This window comes from Primulina huaijiensis, chromosome 1, assembly GCF_012295235.1.
Source record: "Primulina huaijiensis isolate GDHJ02 chromosome 1, ASM1229523v2, whole genome shotgun sequence".
NCBI classification, from domain to species: Eukaryota; Viridiplantae; Streptophyta; class Magnoliopsida; order Lamiales; family Gesneriaceae; genus Primulina; species Primulina huaijiensis.
In genome coordinates, this window is record NC_133306.1 from 5,138,185 (window position 1) to 5,162,952 (window position 24,768).

At 33.8% G+C, this 24,768-nt stretch overlaps 3 protein-coding genes across 5 annotated transcripts in view; 1 reads left to right on the forward strand and 2 right to left on the reverse strand.

The window, feature by feature from the left end:
- Positions 1–270, reverse strand: part of LOC140979482 (shaggy-related protein kinase eta-like) — a 5,422-nt gene extending 5,152 nt beyond the window's left edge. Inside the window, exon 1 of the mRNA XM_073444890.1 lies at positions 23–270. Coding sequence (XP_073300991.1) covers positions 23–37 — 15 coding nt within the window. The 5' untranslated portion in view covers positions 38–270. The remainder of the gene's footprint in view (positions 1–22) is intronic.
- A 7,079-nt stretch (positions 271–7,349) lies between these two features.
- Positions 7,350–11,227, forward strand: LOC140979442 (O-fucosyltransferase 8-like). Of its 3 annotated transcripts, XM_073444842.1 has the most exons (10): positions 7,575–8,339; positions 8,643–8,729; positions 8,813–8,903; positions 8,988–9,070; positions 9,202–9,290; positions 9,396–9,516; positions 9,596–9,739; positions 9,821–10,155; positions 10,249–10,489; positions 10,723–11,227. In XM_073444842.1, the coding sequence occupies exons 1-10, from the start codon at positions 8,028–8,030 to the stop codon at positions 11,032–11,034; spliced, it is 1,815 nt and encodes a 604-aa protein (XP_073300943.1). In that variant the 5' UTR covers positions 7,575–8,027; the 3' UTR covers positions 11,035–11,227. The 3 variants fall into 3 exon arrangements, with proteins under 3 accessions (XP_073300951.1, XP_073300943.1, XP_073300958.1); XM_073444850.1 differs by lacking the exons at positions 7,575–8,339; positions 8,988–9,070 and adding an exon at positions 7,350–7,545; XM_073444857.1 differs by lacking the exon at positions 8,988–9,070 and having other exon boundaries at positions 8,115–8,339.
- Positions 11,228–20,934: 9,707 nt separating this feature from the next.
- On the reverse strand, positions 20,935–23,302 carry LOC140973330 (calmodulin-binding receptor kinase CaMRLK-like). The gene is made up of 2 exons (XM_073436070.1): positions 21,729–23,302; positions 20,935–21,113 (listed from the first exon to the last, which is right to left on the reverse strand). Exons 1-2 carry the CDS (start codon positions 23,146–23,148, stop codon positions 20,935–20,937), a joined length of 1,599 nt encoding a protein of 532 aa, XP_073292171.1. The 5' UTR covers positions 23,149–23,302.
- Positions 23,303–24,768: the final 1,466 nt, after the last annotated feature.

Sequence of the window (24,768 nt, forward strand, 5' to 3'; positions counted from 1 at the left end):
AAAAAAAAAAAAAAAACCGTACCTTATCGTCGGCCATAGCACGCACTAGAACGAGACAAAATCCAGGCAATGAACAAGAAAACACTTGACCAAAAAAATGAAAAATTATCTTCAGGATTCAGAATTCATAATTGTCGGCAAGGAAAAAGAAGAAACAAAGGGAGAAGAAAGAGAGTAAAAGAAGGAGAAAAAGGTGTGGGCAGTGGTGCAGGACCCATCCACCAAACAACACTCCATGTGATTACAGCTATTCCTACTTTTTTCCCTCTCTAATTTGTTCTGTTTACAGATAATTAGAAAAGGGACCCTGGACTTGTGCTTTAATTACCAAGTTGTGCCCCGGCGTTTTAATGAAAACGCGTTTTACTTTCTGAAGTTGCTGTAACGAGTTATGAATGGAGTTGATAGTGGGCCTATACAGTTTATGGGCTTGGGCTCCATTTTGTCCACATTCACTTCAATTTTTCCATTTCCTTTCTTTCCCCCCTTTACTGTATTATTAATAATTAATGTTCTCTTACACGCATATTTAAAAAATTTTGATGACTTTTTTGTAAAAATTATATATTAATTTATTAAAATATAATTCTTATAGATTAATGATTAGATAATATTTACTGAAATAATTTAAACTTTTAGATAAATTAAGGTTTTCTTGATCCTACCCATGCTAGCTCGTGCAGATAGTGTCTGCACGAATAGCATGAAACAAATAATAAATTAGATATAAGTTAGAGAAAAAATCAAAAAAATATTGAGATATATATAAAAATTACTAATAAAATTTACACAACAAAGTTAACTAACAAATATCATGAAAAGTAAAATTGCAAATAAATTTTGGTCTCACGTTGAAATACCAACGTTAGTTAGTATGAGGTGCACAAGTTTAATAATATACTAGTGTACCAACGCATTTGTACAATGCTTTTTTATAATTCATTGGTTTATATTTAAACGAGGATCAAACATGTAATTATAAAAAATAGTGAGAGTCTACACTGTCATTTTGATATATAAATTTAAAAAAAATAGAAAAAAGACACAAACAAAAATAAAAAATGCAACTTAATATACTTAAAAAATAAAGATTCTATACACTGAGCTACAGTAACTTACATCAAAATTTTAACACTTTATTAATATATATATATATATATATAATTATTTAACACTTTATTAATATATTAGAGATATATTATAGATACAATTGTATTATTACTCGACAATTAAAAGAAATAGTAAATGTACATTATTTGTTATTGACTTCATTCTATTTATATAAAATAAAAGAAAAGAAATTAATATATATTATTGACTTCATTATACTTCAACTAATATTAGGTTTTAGAAAAATTCAGTCAATCAATGGCAAAGTGTATTAACAATTTGAACAACTATTCCTTGTATGAATAAATTAAATAACCTTATCAGGATTCCTTCAATGCCACCAATATTACATTTATTTTTGACAACCCGACAAAATAATAAAAATAAATAAATAATAATGATGATGATAATAATAATAATAATAATAATAATAATAATAATAATAATAAAGAAATATTTACTTAAATGCAATTTTTAAATGAAGAAATTTGGGCAAGTGGTTGATTGCATACTCTGTCTGCAAGGGTGGGAGATAGAACATCAGATGTTAACCCCTTTGGTGTGTCATTGTCATCCTTGTGTCAATTGGTAGGGGACAAATTCCATTATTATTATTACTACTTTTTTTAAAAAAAAAAATAATTTCCATTATTTGAATTTATCTCAAAAAATTCATGGATAGTTTTCATATATTTTTTCGCAATATAATTTTTTTAACCAAATATAAACAAAAAAACATTTTTTATTCCTTAATTGGACGAATATATAAACTCATTTCTTACTCATAAGGGTTGTCTGATATTAATGAAAATGGTTTATTTTTTAAGTTACAGAAGCAAAATCGATAAATTGATGTGATGAATTACCGAAAGAAAATAGAGGCATATTTATCAAATACTCATATTGCTTTAAAAATATTTTGACTATCATGATTATATTTGTAAGTGCAAAACGAATTATATCAAAGTTAGAGCTAATCAAAAATTTTTCTCGATCAACCATGTCATAAGAAAATATTGAATATATTGACTATGTTATCAATTGAGAAATAAATTTAGGAACAATTTGATTAATATTATTGGCTCTATAATTGTGAGATGAGTTGTTTTATAGTGATTATTTTGTACATGTTTGATTTTACTACTCGATTATAATAGAAATATTTTGACTATTGTGTATTGCTGTCTTTAATATATTGATTTAATTCAAAAAAATTGTTATGATTATAAAATAATATGAACACACATTATGATTCATGGACTTCTTTTTAAAGTTAGACTCAGACAAAAAAATTGTTAAAATCGACTCTACCCAAAATTTGTGCATATATTAAGTCCATCTCAGGCTTTCTTCATATTGGAGAATTTGATTTCAAATCATGGGTCGTAAATGGTTAGCAAGAATTCGAAATCCATTATCATTAATAAAAAAAATAAAATTAGAACAACATATAGTTATTAATTTCAAATCCATAATTTTAGAAATTAAACAAAGAGTTTGAGACATCTTTTTATTCCAAATCGTTCCATTCAAATGCATCCTCAGCTAAACAAACTTACGACCAAAACGCTACTAATTTTTTTATTACTATAATTTAAATATTCATAGATGTTGGAAATCGGTTTTCTCGTATACTAACACAGCGAGAATTTTAAAATTTTTAATTTGACATTCAAATAACGTCTTTGAGCACTCGTATGGTTTAAACAATAATAATCATTCATAAGAAGTTAATTAATATACATTGAGTGAATAAATCACTTGGCACCAACTATTCCAGGATTGACAGAGAATAAATCACTTGTCATCAACTATTTCGGGATTGGCAGAGATAGCTCTTGTAATATTCCTTACGAACAATCTTCTTGGAACTTTTCTTCAATATCCAATCAAGTCCATGACTGGAATATTTTTTCCTCGTCTAAATTGCACTAGAAAATTTAAAAGAAATTTAACGTTGAAATCAAAAACAAGTTGATGGCTCAAACATTAATTGATTTAGAGTGGCCGAAAACTTAAGAAATTTTGGAGAATGATTTTCGAACATTTCAAGTTTTGAAGGCTAGGATTTTCGAAACGTGTGGCCTATATAAAACATGAGTTCTTAATCTAGTTTCTTTATTTATATGTTTAGGGCTCCATGATTAAATAAAACACTAATGATCTTAGTTAATTAATTTGACTACTCCAACTAGTTTAGTTAATTAATATTTCAAAGTGATCATTAAGAACTTTAATTAATTGACATGTTATACTGTTGGACTTGTACTCATACAAACCTATTATGCATACTCTCATTATATTTAATTTAACCTTTTATAAATTCAACCTTTGAATTTAATATTTTAAACTTTCAATTTTTCATAAATTCAACTCCTTGAATTTATTATCTCCAAATTTTATTTATCATAAACTCAACTCCTTGAATTTGTTATCTCATAATTTCATATAAATTCAACTCTTTGAATTCATTGTCTCAACGAGAACAAAAGATCCAGTACTTGTACGACCCTCAATGGTTAAGAGATACAACTAGCCGTGAGTTCACAACTCTTTATGATTCAGGACATTGTCCTTTATTCGGGCTTACCTTAATTTGTCACATTCTATATATCAACATTTGATCATAAGAATGTCAGAAGTCATTTTTCAGATTAAACCCATCGAATCATGGTAAGAGCGTTTAGCATCATCGCTCATGATTCCCTAGGTATCACTGATAGTGTATACAAGAACCAATCGATAATAATAACGTACAGTTCGGTCCCTTCATCTCATATATCCCGATCGAATCTGTAACCATTTGTTCATCGATGGTTGCATATTGGATTCGATAGCTATGCGATACATTCACGAAATATACATAGTGTCATCGCATGCACAATTGGAGAACTATTGTCCCTACATAGACTATTATTTCATTATATCACATAAGATATCCACACCCATAGATGAGCGGTGAATTCCCGACTACAATGTACTGGCTCCTACACATGTTGCAATTGCATCCAACCTTGCAACCTTGTGACTCTCGCGGAGTCTGTAAAAGAGTCAAAATACAATCATAGTATGTAGAGCATCAGTGTTGTCCCATGTCGTAAGAACTAATGATGTACAATCATATCCACAAACTTTTCATCTCGTTGAATGATAACCATTTGGAAAGTCCGAGGGAGGATTGTTCAATATAATCAGAACATGATTACTCATCTGTATGATTGAACATCTCTATGGTCTTACCAAAAAACAAGGTACACAACATCACAGATGCTCATCTCAAACTCAAGCGGCTTTTATCCTTGTTTTTAGGCGGTTGAATCGACTAGAAACGAATTTAGAAAATATAATTATTTACAAATGATTTTCAAGATCGAAGTACGATTAATTTGTATTAAAGTATAATCAAGGTCTTTATCTATATTTTTAGTATGATTATACAGATAAAGTAAAAAGAAACCATGAAACGCAAATTATATTAAAATAAAGATTGTTTATTACAATTGAGTCAATAAACTTCTTAGCCAACAGTTAGTTTATATGACATCTATTATAACAATAGAGTAATTTAGCACTTTCAGAAATACTCAACAAAATTTCTAGCTAAGATTTTTTTACAGTGTCGTCTTCTCATTCACAAAATACATTTCAATTGTCCTAAATCTGGAATATTGCACGCCTTCACTCGAAATGAGAACAAATAGTAAATAATGAAAATGAGAGAATAACTAGTTATTTCGTCACATTTGCTTATCTGGACCAAATTCATGCATTTCTTCATTCCAATGGATGTCTGAAACTGGAAAGGGCTCCAATGTTATCAATCCATAGTAACGATATGTAGGTTAACATAAAGAAAAAAAATTATATTCAATATTCTTACTAACAAAGTATGAAATGTGATCGGTGTGGAATGCCAGATTTTATATTCCAATCTAATACAAAAAACAAATTACCGTTATTTTATGAAATACAAGAGTTGTACATGAATGACACAAATACAATAACTCTGGGTAGCAATCCTCCCTTCAACAATAATTCTTTATTCTAGATAGGTCGATTAAATCACGGAAGCTAAATTGTTATGCCTATTACTATAAACTCGAGAAACTTAAGGATGAATTTGCATCTTTGGTCACTTTTTCTTTGTGTGGGTGCAACATCGAAGCAATACATGGACCACAATCAGCGGTAGAAATTACTTCAATTCTTAATGGGACTAAATGAGTTTCATGCATATCTGAAACCAGATTTTGATGATGACTCTGCTTCCTAGTGTTGGCCAGACCCCTTTTTTTTTTTTTGGAAGAGTCGCATAGACCATTAATGTTGTCCGTGGAGTCACCAGCTTCTGTTTTTTACTCATCACAAAACAGAGGAGCCAAAGAATGTGGTGCTCAAATTTGATAATTATAATTGACCAGGTCATACTAGAGCTACTTGTTACAAATTGATTAGGTATCCTTTGGGCCATCGCTTATTCAACCAACATTCAAAAAGACATAACAATCTTTTGTCCATCTCGAAGTTTACCAAAACACATAACTATTTTTTTTTTAAAAAAATTTATATTTATATTTATTTAAATAATAAATTTTTAATAACATAATTTTTTTAAAACAGAAAAAAATCTTAAAGGAGGCGGAAATAAATTTTGTCATGTATCATTCATTTCTTTGTGATTAAGAGATGACACTTAACTCAACACAAAAGTTTTACTCCATATTAATAGCTTGAAAATTTATGCATTAATTCATAAAATTTGTATGTGTATATATTATTTATTATATTTATCAACTTAAAAAAATTAAAATTATACTGAAATAAAAACGATTTTCCATGCTTAATCCCATTCTACACTCGCTTAAACTTGTTAAACTTGAAACTTGATCATGACGCTTCACGCTCTAGAAACCCTGTATAAAAGATTAATTATAGAGTAACTGATATACTTGATTTTTTTATTGCTATATTAATCTGAAAAATACATGATATACAATAAAAATAAATGACTAATTAAGTAGACCTAAAATATCAATTGGTTGATGAAAACAGTTAGGGATGTAAATGAGCCAAAACGAACAATATGAGGCTCGGGCTCGGCTCATTTAAGATTCATATAGGCTCGACTCGATTTGAACTTTTATCATGTCGAGCTATGCTATAGTTTTAAAATTATTAAGCTCGTGGATAGTTCGAGATCAGCTCGTTAATAGATCATTTTTCATGTTTAACTAGTCTGATTTGAACTCGGCTCGTTTAATCGGATTTGTTTTCGAGCTCGTTAAGTAATACTATTTTTGAGCTAGTTGATCATTTTTAGCCAAAATGTCAAATAAGATATGAGTATTTAAAGGGATATGTTATTCATTTTATAGTATTTCATTCACTTCTTTTATATTCAAATTTCGATGTGAGGCAATGCAAGTTATTATTTAAACTACAATTAAAAACTCTCAACAATCATTTATTTTATGCAAATAATTTTAATTTTAATCAATCATTTTGATATATTTTTAATAGCTTTTTGAGCTTAGAGAGATATATTAGTAATTTGGGAAAGAAAAGGAATGGAATAGAAGTTACAATTTTGCTATAAATTTATTATATTAAAATTTCTTATTTCCAAGAATAAGAAGAACCTGTGATAGTTGTGTCGGTATAAAATGCAAGGTTCTAAAAAACGTGAAGCGTCCCGAAACCCGGATGTCGAGCTCCAAGCTTTTCAAACTTAAGCGAGATTAGCACGAGTTTAAGCGTGAAAAAGCGTTTTTTTAGTGTAATTGTAATTATCTCAAACCAATAAATAGATAAATTAATACATAAATATAATAAATTTAAATCTGATGCATTAATTCTCATATTTATCAAAACATAAAAAATCTCAAAATTACAATCTTTATTTGTTTTTGCAACTAGATCATATTAAAAAATATTAAATATTTATCAAATCTTTGTCAGACACGTTTAATCATAATTAAAATTTAAAAATAAACATCTAAATTATAAACTTAATTTATTATTTTAAAATAAAAAGACATACCTTCAAAATAAAAAATTTAAAAATAAACAGATACGATTAATTGTGCTTAAGTACGTTTAATTAAATTTCTTAATTACGCTTAATTCGTCAAACTACGATTTGATAATTTTTTTCTGCTTTCCTCCGAAACAAGCGTTTTTGTCGAGTTTCAAGTTTAAACACATTTAAACGGAACGGCGTTTTTAGAACAATAATAAAATGGACCCTTGAAAACCAAGTCTGATCTTTCTGAAATACCCTTTTCCCACCCATTACCATTTTCAAGATTGAAGAGTTTTATTGTTTTACTTCCAGTACTCGTCGCTTCAACAGAACGAAAAGAATCCAGTTTGGTAGAGTAGCTGTTGCCGATGTGATTCTTGGCCTATACTATATTGTATGCGCAGCACAGAAAGGTCAGCTTTCAAATACAAGTTCTAGGATTTTTTAATGTGATCGATTCAATTTGCTTATACTTTGACACATGTTTTAGATTTCTTTAACTTTACTCTCAATCCAAGATTATTATTCTTTGATGTTTCCGGTTTATCTAATTTTGGGTGGATATTTTCCCATCCAACTTTTGAGCTCTCCAAACTCCTACCTCATTCCAAACATCCCAAGAATAAAAGCAGATTACAGTGCGTTTGGTTGTTAAATGATGGTTTTTATGCATAAAGTTTCCCGAGTCCATAGAATATTTGTTCTCCCATTGAGGTGCTTTTTTGGGACAAAGGTGCAGTTATGTACTGAAAGAAGTGTGATGGTGGTGGTATAACAACTGCCGTTCCTGAAATTTAAGAGAACAGGCACGCAGAAAGGTGTTTGGTTCTATAAGGAATTGATGGACTCAGAATAGTCCTGTTCCCGATGCTTTAAGTCGGGGGTGCCTACGGTGATGGAGCATCAATTGAGAATGTCACAAAATGGTGATCCATCTTTAGGTAGAAGGTCGTTTGGAGGAGAGCATAATTGGGACAAACCTGGAACGGAGAAATGGTTTAAGAATGATAGAGTAAAGTATAGTGCTTGTAAGGGAGTTTTGGGGGGTAAAAAGCATATGAAGTGGCTACGAAGGCATATCAGGTCTATCGTGTTTACATTTATATTGATGGGTTTTCTATTTCTTCTGGATTCGTTACTGGCATCCGTTTTTAATCCCACACTTTTCAAGAATATGCAAGCTCCGAGAAAATCATATGATCAAGAGGTAAACCTTGATAAATTTAGCTTGCAGGAAGTGTAACTCACATATTATTCAAATATCATATCTTTCTGCAGCATACTTACCATTCGACGTCCATTTTGACAACAATACATCGTCAGTTTATGTCTGATCTCAATGAAGTTTTCACTTTCCTGGGTATCTGGATCATAACTTTTCAAAGTAAACTGTTGTAGAACTTACACTTACGGCATAATTTATGATACAATCCGATATATGATCGCAATAGATCTACATACATAATAGAGTCCAGAAGATGATGTTTTGTGCATTGGTTGTTGGTTTCAGGGAAGAAACACTACATATGATGACCAAGCGAAAATTCCAGTTATGTATTTTCGACTATTACATATGGCATCAGTTTCACTCGCAGAGGTATGATTCTAGACCTGGGAAATATGATTTATAATGTCTTGTATAAAAAGATTTTACTGTCATGTTTAATGTTCATACTACAGAGAGAGATTGAGCAAAAGGAGTCAAATTTTTGGAAGGAACGATATCTTCAAGCTTCTTTGTGGAAACCTTGGGCTGATAATGGGTCACAAGGTACATCGTCGTTACTAGATTTTACTTAGATTCAATTTATTCCCTTCGATACAAGGTAACTTTTATGACTTTAACTACTTATAGTAACCAGAGCTGTAACACTCAGGAACCACACTGGTTATGTATTAGTTAGTGCAAATGGAGGTCTAAATCAACAACGTGTTGCGGTTAGATTTCTGCTATTAATTTTTCTCTTGCTTATTGTGTCCCTCTTCAAGATAGACGCTTCGCCCAAGTTTTGTTTCCCTTGCTGAATTTTGATTTATGACCAATATCCAACCTCTTGTTCTATTTACAGGTCTGTAACGCAGTTGCGGTAGCATCTCTCCTTAATGCAACTTTAGTAATTCCTCGATTTCTTTACAGCAATGTATGGAAGGATCCAAGGTAAGTAACGCTTAGAGACTATCAACAATTCTTTTGAATATTTCTTTAACGTCGGTTGGTTATTACACACCTGATTCATTTATGTGCACTCTATTGTTATTGCAGCCAGTTTCATGATATTTATCAAGAGGATACTTTTATGAATACACTGAAGAATAATGTAAATATTGTGAAGGAGCTCCCTTCGAATCTGAAATCAAAAGATCTCAAGGCAATTGGCAGTGTCGTATGTGTCCTATATAATCTTTTTGAATCAAGAACAGGCTTTCTGGGACACTGTTGTAGTTTTCTGTTGCTGCTGTCAGGTAACAGATTCAGATCTTTCAAAGGAGGCAACGCCTGAAGAATACACAGAGAACATTCTCCCTATTTTAATTCGTAATGGAGTTGTTCACTTTCTTGGATTCGGTAATAGACTAGGGTTCAACTCAATGCCTTCTGATGTTCAGGTAAAAAAAAGTGATCTTCTTGTTAAGTACCTCTAAGATATATTTTTAAATTGATCTCTGATATCTTCAATTATTTCATAGAAACTAAGATGCAAGTGTAACTTTCATGCATTAAAGTTCGTCCCGAGAATTCAAAAAATAGGCTCTTTATTAGTGAAGAGGATAAGAAAATATGAGAGTGCAAAAAGCCTTTTAGACCAAGCGCTTCTTGGAAAATACATCTCAAGTATCCCTCCGAGAAAGCAAGTCGCCATAACAAGCTCTTCCAAATACCTTGCATTGCATTTGCGGTTCGAAGCTGATATGGTGGCATATTCCATGTGTGATTTTGGAGGCGGTGAAGATGAGAAACGGGAGCTTCAGGCCTATAGAGAGGAGCATTTTCCTATTCTCCTCGAGCGGTTGAAGAAAATAAAGTATGGTATATGAGAAAGCTTGAACGTTTGAGATCGTTCTTTACATTATTAATATGTCTAAAAAAATACCCTTTTTCTGTTAAATGGCTGCAGACAGATTTCTCCGACAGAATTAAGAATAACGGGAAGGTGCCCATTAACACCAGAAGAAGCGGCATTGGTTCTTGCAGGGCTCGGATTTAACCGTGGAACTTATATCTATCTTGCTGGATCAAAAATTTATGGAGGAAAATCAAAGATGAAATCTATTACTGGCCTTTATCCGAATATGGTTACAAAGGAGGATCTCCTTTCTCCCAAAGAACTCGAACCTCTACGGAATTTTTCATCTCAGGTGAACAAGAAGGATTAAGGCATATGTTTTCAGCTTTGCAAACTACTAATATATTATTAGCAGCAACTATTGAAAAGTAGTGGTTAAGCTTTTGTATATATTTTTGTTAAGACGTTGAGACATAATGCTACCATTCACAGCCAATTTTTACTTTTATTTTTAGTCTCAATGCATATACATTTTACTTACAAGATTCACACTACCATGAAACATGTTCCTTGTATCGGATGCAGCTTGCAGCTTTGGATTTTATCGCTTGTGCTGCTTCTGATGTTTTCTCCATGACCGACTCTGGGAGCCAGCTATCATCCTTGGTGTCTGGTTTTCGTACATATTATGGTGGAGGAAATGCTCCCATCTTGAGGCCTAGCAAGAAGAGTTTGGCAGCAATCCTTCGCGAAAATAACACAATCAGCTGGCACAGTTTTGAGAGAAGAATACGAAGGATGATCGAGGAAGGCCAAAGAGTAGTGAATAACACGTGTTCTAGCAAAAGCATTTATCGACATCCAAGATGTAATGAGTGCATGCGCAAAGATCAATAGTCCAGGCTCGTTTATTTCTTGTTTCTGGTGTGTTTTCCCAGCTGATATTTGCAAGTGTTTATCCCCTTTTCTTCCTGATATATCAGATTATAGTTGTAAGTATTTTTTTCCCGTTGATTGAAATTCATAAAAAAGGCGGCTTAGGTACTTTTAAAAGATAGGCTACCTATATTGTGTTGGAAAATTTCGATGCTTAATGAATGAAAATTAAGCAAATTAATCAATGTGTTTGATTGGAAAAATTTGAAATGAAGAACGAAGCTTAATGAACGAATATTAAGTTCGGTGGTTCTGAATTAAACTCGAAACAAGTTTATCGAATGTTGAAAGAAACTCAAACGAGTAGTCGGAACATGTAAGGGACGAAAATCGAAAAAAAAATAAAAAATTTATTCGCGTGAACAGTAGCATGCGCGCACCTGCGCGCGGGTCTGCCAGTGGCAGGCGCACGCACACGCTGCCGAGAGCGCTCGGCAGCGCGCGGGCAGGCGCGCCCCTTCGGCTGTTTTTCGTGTCCCTTTGATTTTTCTTGCATTTTTTCATTTCCTTGGCATTGTTTGATGATTGTGGTCAGTTACAATGGCCAAGAGACACCCTTATGAATGAAAGCTCATGTCTTTTCATTTGAAAACATTAAATGATTGATTTATTGAAAATAAAAAATACATACATAAATTTTTACATCTTTTTGCATCTCCTTCTTCCTTTCTTCAACAAGAGAGAGTTCCTTCATTTCCTTGTGATAGAACTTGAATATTTGAGTGCTCATTATTCAAGTGTTGTAGTTGTATCTTGGGAGAAGATTGCCACAAACTCTAGCACATTGTGAGGGCAAATTCTTCTTAAGGAGAAAGTGTTCAACACTTGCCTCTACAAAACCATTTTCATTGTTTTCTTCTTGCTTTCCTCTCACATTTGAATACCCCAAATAACAATCTTAAGAAGAACTTTGGATTTTTATTCATTTGCAAGAAGAATCTCAATGGCATCAACATCTACAACACCACATCCAACCATTGCACAACGAGAGAAACCGGAAAAATTTTCTCGTGCGGATTTCAAAAGATGGCAACAAAAGATGCTCTTCTATCTCACAACCTTGAGTTTGTCAAGGTTCTTGAAGGAAGATCCTCCCACCGTTGCTGAAAACGAGACAGACACCAACATAAGGGCCGCTTTGGATGCATGGAACCAAAGTGATTTTGTATGCAAGAACTACATCCTCAATGGACTTGACAATGCATTGTACAATGTGTATTGTCAAGTCAAGACCGCCAAGGAACTTTGGGATATGCTTGATAAGAAATACAGGGCGGAGGATGCGGGCTTGAAGAAGTTCATTGTTGGGAGATTTTTGGACTTCAAGATGGTGGACTCAAAATCTGTGATGAGTCAAGTGCAAGAACTACAACTTATCTTGCACGAGATTCATGCGGAAGGAATGAGTCTAAGCGAGTTCTTCCAAGTTGCTGCTATGATCGAGAAACTCCCTCCGTTGTGGAAGGATTTCAAGAATTACTTGAAGCACAAAAGAAAGGAGGTGGGATTGGAGGATCTCATTGTGAGATTGAGGATAGAAGAGAACAACAAGAGCACCGAGGCCAAGGCAAGTAAGATGGCAGCAAGGGTGAAAATTGTTGAATCAAGTTTTAAAGGGAAGAAGAGGAAGTTTGAGAAGCAACCACAACAAGGCCAACAACCACCAAACAAGAAGAAGTTCAAAGGCAATTGTTATAACTGCGGAAAACCAAATCACATGGCTAAGGATTGTAGGAAGCCAAAGAAGGGAAATCCTCAAGCCAACGAAGTTCAAGAAAGGTCGGTACCATTTGATTTTTCTCAACTCGATTTGTCTGCAGTTATTTTGGAAGCAAATTTGGTGGAAAACCCAAATGAATGGTGGGTTGATACTGGAGCAACTCGACACATATGCTCCAACAAGGGGATGTTCTCCACATACACTCTATCTACCGGGAGAAAACTATACATGGGGAACTCCGCTACATCTGAGGTGGTTGGCACGGGAAATGTGGTACTGAAAATGACATCGGGTTTGGAAGTAACTCTTGTTGATGTACTTCATGTACCGGACATAAGAAAGAACCTCGTGTCGGGGTCTCTGTTGGTCAAACATGGGTTTAGACTAGTATTTGAGTCTAACAAGGTTGTATTGACCAAGAATTGTCATTTTATTGGAAAAGGATATCTCGATGAGAACCTTTTCAAGTTAAATGTAATGGCTATACGCCAAAATGTTGTTGAAAGTAATAAAGACAAAAGTTCTATTTACTTGCTTGAATGTTCTCATTTATGGCATGTTCGTTTAGGACATGTAAATTTTAATACCTTGCAACGTTTAATGAAACTGGAATTATTACCTAAACACAACGTCGATCCAACACACAAATGCGAAATATGTGTTGAAGCAAAAATGACCAAAGCGCCTTACCACTCGATTGAAAGATGTATAACTCCTCTAGAACTAATACACACCGATCTTGGTGATTTAAAGTTTGTACAAACTAGAGGAGGGAAAAGACACTACGTGACATTCATTGACGATCATACGAGGTACTGTTACATATATCTTTTGAGGTCTAAAGATGAAGCTCTTGAAGCATTCAGATGTTATAAGGCCGAAGTTAAGAATCAACTAGGCAAACAAATAAATAGGGTTCGAAGCGATAGAGGAGGCGAATACGGAGCACCGTTTGATGAATTCTGCACATCTTTGGGCATAATTCATGAAACGACTGTTCCTTATTCACCTCAATCGAATGACATTGCCGAAAGAAAGAATCGAACTCTGAAAGATATGATGAATGCTATGTTAATAAGTTTAGGAGTACCCCAAAACTTGTGGGGGAAGCAATACTATCGGCTAATCACATCCTGAACAAAATACCTCATAAGAAAAATGACAAGTCACCTTATGAATTGTGGAAAGGTCACAAACCTTCCTACAAGTACCTTAAAGTGTGGGGGTGTCTAGCTAAGGTTGAAATATCAAAGCCTAAACAAGAGCGAATTGGACCAAAGACGGTCGACTGCATATTCATCGGCTATGCACATAATAGTAGTGCCTATAGGTTTATAGTGCACAAATCTGAAAATGCAGAAATGAATACGAGTATGACAATTGAGTCAAGAAATGCAGTATTTTTTGAAAATATATTTCCTTGTAAAGAAAGGAAAGAAAATGGTTCTAGCAAGCGAAAACTTGAGACGAAGCATGCAGGTCAAGTACCTACACATGATCCAACTCTAAATGAAAATGCTATACCATTGGAAGGCTCTTCGAAGGAGTAAGGGCCAAGAAGAAGCAAAAAGGCTAGAATCTCAAAGTCCTTTGGTCCAGACTTCCATACTTTTATGTTGGAGAATGAACCAAAGGACATACAAGATGCTCTGGCTAGCCCTGAAGCTCCCTATTGGAAAGAAGCCATCAACTCCGAAATGGATTCCATATTGCAAAACCATACTTGGGAACTAGTGGATCTTCCACCAGGTACCAAGTCATTGGGATGCAAATGGATATTGAAAAAGAAAATGAGAGTTGATGGAAGTATTGAAAAATACAAAGCCAGGCTTGTGGCCAAAGGCTATAGACAAAGAGAAGGTCATGATTTCTTCGACACGTATTCACCAGTTTCAAGAATAACATCCATTCGTGTGCTCATTGCTATTGCAGCTTTGCATAACCTTGAGATACATCAAATGGATGTCAAAACGACATTCTTAAATGGTGAACTTGAAGAAGAAATATATATGGAGCAACCTGAAGGCTTCATTGTTAAAGGACAAGAAAGAAAAGTCTGTCGTTTAATTAAGTCACTATACGGACTTAAACAAGCGCCCAAGCAGTGGCACGAAAAATTTGACAAGGTAGTATTGTCAAATGGATTTAAGATTAATGAGTGTGACAAATGTGTTTACATTAAAGGCACTCGAGAATCTTATGTGATAGTATGTCTATATGTGGATGACATGCTAATAATGGGGAATAACCAAGAGTTGATTAAGGGTACAAAGAAAATGTTGACAAAACATTTTGATATGAAAGATATGGGTATTGCTGATGTAATTCTAGGGATTAAAATCTTTAGAACTCCAGAAGCAATAATCCTATCTCAGTCTCATTATGTAGAAACAGTGTTGAAGAAGTTTAACGCTTATGACTCTACCCCAGTAAAAACGCCTTTAGACGTAAATGTCCATTTGGCGAAGAATCGTGGAGAACCAGTTTCCCAACTGGAATACTCCAGAATTATTGGAAGCCTTATGTACATCACTAACTGTACTAGACCTGACATCGCTTGTGCGGTTAACAAGTTAAGTCGGTTTACAAGTAATCCTAGTGATGCACACTGGAAGGCATTGACAAGGGTGCTTAGATATTTAAAGCACACCTCAGAATATGGACTAAATTACACAAGGTATCCTGCAGTACTTGAAGGATACTGTGATGCAAATTGGATTTCTGACACCAAGGATTCCAAATCCACCAGCGGCTATGTATTTACCATTGGTGGAGGAGCAATCTCTTGGAGGTCATCGAAACAAACTTGCATTGCTAGATCTACTATGGAATCGGAGTTCATAGCGCTAGATAAAGCTGCAGAAGAAGCTGAATGGCTTCGTAACTTTCTAGAGGACATTTCGTATTGGACAAGTCCAGTGCCAGCAATCATGATACATTGCGATAGTCAGTCGGCAATTGCAAGGGCACAAAACAGTATGTACAATGGCAAGTCTCGACACATTCGTCGAAGACATAATACTGTACGATAGTTGATCTCTAATGGAGTTATATATGTTGATTATATTAAATCAAAGGATAACTTAGCGGATCCGCTTACAAAAGCATTAAATAGAGATCAAATGTACTGTCTGTCAAGAGGAATGGGTTTAAAACCTACCAAATAAAGTTTTCATAGTGGCAACCCAACCTTGTTGATTGGAGATTCCAAGATCTTGGTTCAATGGGAAAACTAAATTATGAGAACTTGAGGAATCACTCCTCATTCCTAAGACGATGAGTGAAGTTGCCTACAAAGGTAGTGAGGTTAAGTATTGTACTTTTATTGATTCCGTAGCTTGCAAAAGTGGGGTAAGTAGGATACCCTTTTAAAGGAGATCACCTATGTACATGTGAGGACGGGCCGCCTCGATGAAACACGTATGAAGCCAAGATGTGTTCCATGGCCAAAACAGACACAACCGATAAAACAAATGGAAATGGAAGAAAGGTTATCATGTGGGTACAGTTGTCTGGGTTTACATGAACCGCCAAGAAGTTCAAGACATCACGTTCACTTCGTGGCCTAGTAAATCCGATTGTATTCCACTAAGGAAGGTTCAAAGCCAAAAGCCACCTCTCCTGATGTGATAATTTTTCGTATATACTCTCTCTTATGCATCACGAGCATTCATGCATTAATTTCATTCATGTGGGGGATTGTTGGAAAATTTCGATGCTTAATGAATGAAAATTAAGCAAATTAATCAATGTGTTTGATTGGAAAAATTCAAAATGAAGAACGAAGTTTAATAACGAATATTAAGTTCGGTGGTTCTGAATTAAACTCGAAACAAGTTCATCGAATGTTGAAAGAAACTCAAACGAGTAGTCGGAACATGTAAGGGACGAAAATCGAAAAAAAAAAATTTATTCGCGTGAACAGTACCATGCGCGCACCTGCGCGCGGGTCTGCCAGTGGCAGGCGCGCATGTGCGCGCGCCTGCCGAGCGCTCTCGGCATGAGCTGCCGAGCGCTCTCGGCAGCGGCAGTGCGCGCCCCTTCGGCTGTTTCTCGTGTCCCTTCGATTTTTCTTGCATTTTTTCATTTCCTTGGCATTGTTTGATGATTGTGGTCAGTTACAATAGCCAAGAGACACCCTTATGAATGAAAGCTCATGTCTTTTCACTTGAAAACATTAAATGATTGATTTATTGAAAATAAAAAATACATACATAAATTTTTACATCTCTTTGCATCTCCTTTTTTCTTTCTTCAACAAGAGAGAGTTCCTTCATTTCCTTGTGATAGAACTTGAATATTTGAGTGCTCATTATTCAAGTGTTGTAGTTGTATCTTGGGAGAAGATTGCCACAAACTCTAGCACATTGTGAGGACAAATTCTTCTTAAGGAGAAAGTGTTCAACACTTGCCTCTACAAAACCATTTTCATTGTTTTCTTCTTGCTTTCCTCTCACATTTGAATACCCCAAACAACATATTGTTGAACTACAACCCAAGGTAAATACATATTTTTTGTCCCTATAATTCGTTACTAAAGCATTTTTTGTCCCTAAACATTTATATTTGACACGTTTGGTCTCTAAACTTTTAAAGATAAAACAAAATTTGTCTTTGGCCTTTAGTTTTATAGTTAAAGTTAACGAATTGATTTAGTTCATTTTTTTTTAAAAAAAAATATCAAAATTTTACGTTGCAATATATAAATGACCAAAAACATTTTGACAAGGATGGATTTGGAAGAGATTGGCAAAAACTTGTGTGTGACGATCTCACGGGTCGTATTTTGTGATATGGATATCTTATTTGGGTCATACATGAAAAAGTATTACTTTTTATGTTAAGAGTATTACTTTTTATTGTGAATATTGGTAAAATTGACTCGTCTCACAAATAAATATTCGTGAGATCGTCTTACAAGAGACCTACTCTTGGAGATTTAATTTTTCAAAATTAATATTTTTTTTGTTACAGTTTTATAATTCAAAAGGCAAAAAAAATTAAACTTTTAAACTTCCAATACTTATTTTATATAAAATATTCATTTCTTCTAAACTTAATATAAAAATCTAAATTATCAAAAGATAAAAAAAAAATTCAAAGATAAATATGGTTACTTGATTTTTAGTTTATAATCTTTTTATAAACTTCTTTTGTCCCCACAGTTTGATAAGTATCACAACAATAGTCTTTTTAACAATTTAATGGTAAACTTAACGGCAATGATTAATTATGCAATATATGCTAAGGTTTATGAATCAAAAGTGAGTGGTTGAAATGCTTAGTGACTAAAATATTATAAGGCATCGTTTGGTTAGGATAAGTAAATGACATATAAGATAAATGATTTTAAAATGAAAGATAATGATTAATAATACAAATTATGATAAATTATATGATGCATGTTTGATATGATTTTAAATTGTTTGATTATTTTTGTTAATTATATTATGATTATTTCAATGCCCTCGTCATATATTTATTAGTAATATATTCTTAAAATGGGTTGAATAAAAAAATAAAATTTCTAGGATTAATTTATTTAAAAAATTATAAATAAAATTATCATATTATATTAATTATTAAGTTTTCACTAATTTCAATTTCCGAAAACAACTAAAAAACCAATTAATATTATCGAAAATAATTAAAATTTAATAATAACATAAATATGCATTTATTGTGATAATTAAAATAGTAATACAAATTTGAATATTAAATAATTGATATTAAAAATTATAATATTACAGTTAAAAATAATATAATAATAATTAAAATATGACTAATAATAATTAACTAGTTATAATATTAGTCAAATTATAAATTATATTAAAATATTACTAAATTTATTGAATTTTAAATTATTTTAAACTTTAAGGTATTATTGGAAATTTAAATTAATCAAACATCATTTCTTTTCTCTCAAAAGATTATGTAACCACCAACAAAAGGATAATAATGCCTACAGTACTTGATCGATACGAACCGACATAGTATATCACAATTTTAATCATGTACACCAAACACATGATAAATGAAATATTAAAAATTAATTACCTCTTATTGTACATCAAACAATGCCTAAAATACCAATAATTTATTCCAATAATTAGAGATGAGGAAAATAAACAAGTTATGTATGCCTTTGGAGAAATAAATTAAATAAAGGTCGTGCGGGATAATTATTTTGGAGAAAAAGAAAAAGAAAAGCTTGGGGGATTTGTCACACACGGCACGATGGCTAACTTGTTAATTTTCGACAATTGATCCATTTATGGTTGCAAAATCACTTTTCGTGGTTTTCCATGCATACACATTGAATCCATGCAGACTATATATATTATTATAGTTTCAAATTTTACGTTGCTTGAATACATAAATAAATCGAAAGAGTGGACCATGCATGCATATTCCATATATACACTATGAATTAATTTAACACTAATTAATTACATTTATGTTTCGGTGAATGGTCCATTCTCTCTTTTTCTCTGTCGACCCAAACTTGTTGCTAAAGATTGTTGTTATGCACTTTAATGACAATGGAATATTGCTTTTATCAAGTTTTGACAATTACAGGGATATATATGTATTAAAAAGGAGTTGGAATAAAGTTACGAATACATACAAAAAAGAACCAACAAACCATCAAAAATATATCACAAAAACTTACGTGAGATGTGTTAGAAATTTTTATCAAAATCATGTTTTTATGTATACATGAACATGATAAAACTATATGCGGAAATAGATCGAGTATTACCTTCCGGCCATTGAAAATTTTGATTTCTCTGCTTTTCTTTTCGGTTGAAATCTTCTAAGCACTCCACCCTCTCGATAGATGGTGTATATTTCTGATGAGGTGTGTGTGCTTAGAGACCTCAATCGTTGCTATTTATAGGCATCTCATATCATCAACGAGAAATTTTGGGAGCATTATTTTAATTCAAAGGAATAATCGTGTACGCATATCAGTTTCTGAAGTTGAGTCGGCGTACGCAACTTTTCGTCAAAAGTTTTAGGCTTTTTGGCCGTCGCCAACTCCTACACGATACGTCTTCCTTTCTGATATGAGCCATTTTACTTACATTCTCCCACTTGGCTCATATATATCATTTACCATATGAGAAAACAAAATACATGAATCATGGCGATATGTCATCTTTAAAACGAATATTATCTTCCATGTATTACAATGCATTATGTCTCTCAAATCTGTATAACTTAATGAATAAACCCAATGTTTATTCGAGGTCCAACTTTATTGATATTTCTCGAATCAATGAATGTGTACACAAATATGAGAAAATATCACATCATAGTTTCATTAAATTTGTTCTTACAATAAAATTACATAAAGGAACCAAGTCCCAGTCTTTCTGTATGATCCTTAAATTTCAATGGTGGCATGCCCTTAGTTAAAGGATCTGCAATCATCAATTCAGTGCTAATGTGCTCGATAAGTAACTTCTTATCTTTAACACGTTCTCGTATGGCTAAATATTTAATGTCGATGTGCTTGCTTCGACTACCACTTTTGTTATTTTTAGCCATAAAAACAGCAGCTGAATTGTCACAATATATTCTTAATGGCCTAGATATAGAATCCATAATACTAAGCCCTGAAATGAAACTCTTCAACCATACACCATGTGAGGTTGCCTCAAAACAAGATACGAACTCAGCTTCCATAGTGGAAGTAGCAGTCAATGTCTGCTTTGCACTTCTCCAAGATACAGCTCCACCAGCTAGCATAAAAATATATACTGAAGTGGATTTTCTTGAATCAATGCAGCCAGCGTAGTCTGAATCAGAGTAGCCAATTACTTCCAAATTCTCAGTTCGTCTGAACATAAGCATATAATCTTTGGTCCCTTGAAGGTACCTCATTACTTTCTTTGCAGCTTTCCAATGGTCTAAACCTGGATTACTCTGATATCTTCCCAACATCCCAACAACAAATGCAATATCAGGTCTAGTGCAAACCTGAGCATACATCAAGCTTCCGACAGCAGAAGGATAAGGAATGTTTTTCATTTGTTCCCGCTCTAGATCATTCTTTGGGCATTGGCTCAAATTGAATTTATCGCCTTTCACAACAGGAGCTATACTTGGTGAACAATCTTTCATCCGATATCTCTCTATNGGTGGCGGGTGCGCCATTCCAGTTCTTCCGGGGAAGTGTAGTGGGACCCGGCTCTGATCTCCCACGTGTCGTTGCTCCAATCTTCAACATTTGGTGCTCCAGTCGGGAGTTCATGCATCCACCTGTGTAGATCACCGTTGGCAATAAATTCGTACAACACCAACTTTTCATTACCTGCACAATAGGAAAGAACAATTCACGAACTAATGTTATCACCGAATTTAATGTTTCATTCTTTCATTGTCAAGTCTCTGTCGATTGCCATTCAGCACAAATATCTGCCTTTCATTAATGAAAGTAGGTGTGCAATTCAAGAAATCCCTCAATGGCTCAATGCATGATAGAATTTTCTACCATATTGACTCATTGGTATACTTCAATTTGTGTATGTATATATATATTAAAATTTAAATTTTGTAATATCTAATATTAAATTCCTCTACAAAACGTTGATATGTATCTTTCCTGGAATCAAAATCCCAGTTGCCTAAAATCTCCAAGTTTGACTTTCTTGATGACACGAACATCAATGCATCCTCAGAAGGAGATTTTACAGAACTGAAAATTTGAATTTTAGCGCTACGCTACCCTCCAAGGAATTAATCACGAAAACCTATTTCTGGCAATAATCGAATGCGTCTATATTCTGCTAGTCTCTCAGAAACCAAATTTCACGTGATTCTATTAAATAAGGTAGCTAAGAAAATGCAAAATCAGGCAAAACAACAAATATCGTAGCTAAGAAAATATAGAATCAAGCAAAACAACTATTATGCACAGCACAGTTACCTGCAATGCAGTATCCAGAGATGGGTAGTAGATTAGGGTGCTTGAGCTTAGAAAAATCTTCAAAAACCGCCACAGCTTCATCATGGCTCAGGCTTCTGGCATTTTCTAGGACCTTGATTGCCACGTGGAGGTCTCCGGGCAGCACGGCCCGGTAAAGTGGCCCGTTTTTTCCCTCTGCAAGAAGGTATTCTTTCCCGAAGTGCGAAGTCGAAGCGATAAGGTCTTTGAAGGTGAGTTTCAGCAATGGCTTCTCGAACATTACCACAGGAGCTGAAGTGGGCTCTTTTAGATCAGCTACCCACGAGGACCCGGATTCTGTTTCAAAAGAGAACGGACCCGATTTTTCTAACCTGAATGGGATTTGGATTGGCTTTGAGATTGCCCATTTGGTTCGTTTAGAAGTTGCTCTCTTCTTGCATAGGCAGTACGTAAAAAAACTAAGCAAGATTAGGAATACTGTTGAAGGTAGTAATATAGCTAAGATTAAGGCTTTTTCGGGTTTAACTTTCTTGACAGGTTTGGGATTTTTGACAGTGTTTTTCTGTGGTGGTTTATGCGGTGGCGGGGCTCCCGGGTGAGGTTTAATGTGTAATTCAGGCCTGGCCGTGGCGGCGGCGGTGCTATTCCTAGTGATGAAATGTCCGGCGTGATTGAAGGCTGAAAAACCAAACTTTTGGACAAATTTTGGGTCCAATTCACCAGAAAAGTTATTGGATGAGACATTCAAGAACTTAAGGTTACCTAATGGTGGAAAATCAGCGGGAAAATTTCCAGTGAACCCATTGTTGGAAACATCAAGATATTTCAAGAACTGGAAACGGGAAATTGCCTTTACGTCCCCAGAAAAATTGCAACCAGAAATATCGAGATATTCTAGATTAGTTAAGTTGGTAAACCAAAAAGGCAACAAAACAGCTCTGAAACTATTATGCGAAAGATCAAGATAAGTAAGATTCTTAAAATTCGAAACGCGACCAAAATCCTTAAACCTGTTGAACGAAACATCAATACTTCGCAAGGATGAATTAAACTTCACCATGCCCGGATTCGGGAGCCCAAGTACACCTCCAAGCCGGTTGTTGGACAGGTTGATTTCAACGAGATTCGGAAGAAACCATATCACAGGCGAAACAGAACCTGCCAAAGAATTGTTGGAGAGATCTATTACTTGCAGCTGCGTCATGTTCGCAAAAAACTTCCATGAAATCGTGCCAGTGAGATTCCTCGAGGGGAGTTTGATTTCTGATATGGGAAGACTTGAACACTTGGTGAAGAAGAACCAAGAAAAGTTGAACCCAGAAACAGAGGCGAATGCTTTGGAAAGTAGAGCTTGGTCTGCTGTTTTGTTGCTGCATGTTTGTGTGGATTCTGCGACGAAGAAAAAGGTAATGATGAGGATTAATTTGAAATGGGAATTCATGCTGGACGAGGAAGCAGCAATTCAAACTCTGCCACTTTCATTGGTTTCCATACAAAGAGGGATGTTGGAGAGAGATGCAGCTGCGCATGATAACTTGGCTTGGTCTTTCTTGTTGGCTACTACCCTTCTCAACTGCTCAACATCACTTAAGCCAATTTTTAATATCAATGAAATATTTGAAATTATATATTCAACTTTATGATATTTTAAATTTATCTATAAAAATATATCAAGCTTTTAAAATCTTGCCCATGTCTCTCTCTCGTTAAGCAAAATGTGTGTAACCATTCATATTGATACCTTAGGAGATAGGCTCGGTCCACTCTCGATAGCTCGGGTGGATTTGGGCTCAATATTCAGAAAAACCAGGAAGATTATCTTGAGGACAGAGCCTGTCAAGAGGTCGCTTCATTCACACGTCAGGTTTCATTTATTGTTTATTGATTTATATACTCACTCTACACACATAGTATTCCCTCTGTTTTCTATTCTACGTCGGAACAACCTTCCGACCTCCTTCTAACGTTTTTGTTTGTGCTTCCAGATTTCAAAAGTCCGATCCGAGCTTCTCAAGCGAGATCCGACCTCTCAGCTACCATCTCGAATTCCAGCAACATCACATATATAAGAATATAAGATTTTAGTACGTCTACTGTGAGACGAGTCAACCATGTTCATATTCATTTTAAACATATATGTAATGTGCAAAGATGAAGCGTAACCAAATAGGACCGTGTAATTGATAGTTGGAATTGTTTAACTAATTAATAAAATATTGTAATTATATATTCAAGATTTATAACATTCAAATTTTATTATAACTTATATCAAAATCTTATAATAATGTTGTTGGAGTAATTAGAAACATGCTTGAATATCATGTGGCTTAATTATGTTGCAATTAATACAGCTAACTGCATCATAGATAAGGTTAACTATGTATTATGGCCATTAGGTATTTCAAGCGTCAACCATTAAAAGAATCAGCAAATTAAATTAATGGCCTTCCACAGTTACACGTGACATCCACTGAGAAATTATCCCATGCATGCTAGTGTTTTTGGTGTTTACTACTTCTTGTCGGCTCCTCGAGGTTTAGGTTTCTTCCCATATAATTTATTTATTTTGTTTTTTTCTCTCAATTTTCAAATTGTAAATGGGAAAATAAACTATCCAGCTTAGACTATGAATGGATAGTTGGGTGGGGCTTTCAATTGATAAATAAAAAGTATGCTAATTTATATATTAATTATATAGTTAAGAAAAATTCGTAGCCACAAATTTTGAAAATGGTTGATCGGGATTATTTGTGACAGGTAATATTTAACAAATTTCTTGTGATATCCTTAACATAAAAGGATATGGATTGAGCATAAATTTTAATCATATAATTTGAGTAGATTTGATTTTAAATTCTCAAATCTATTATATCTATTTGACTCAAAATTATAACAAAGAACTTGAAATCTGTTGTGTTGTTACATTATATGTTTTTCTTGAATTTCAAATTCATTCTCCAACGTACTTACTGGAAATGGATAAGTCTAATATTTGCACTAATATTATCGTCCGTATTCGTACTGATGTAATAATTTTAGAGCAAATTTATGTGTTTTTGGT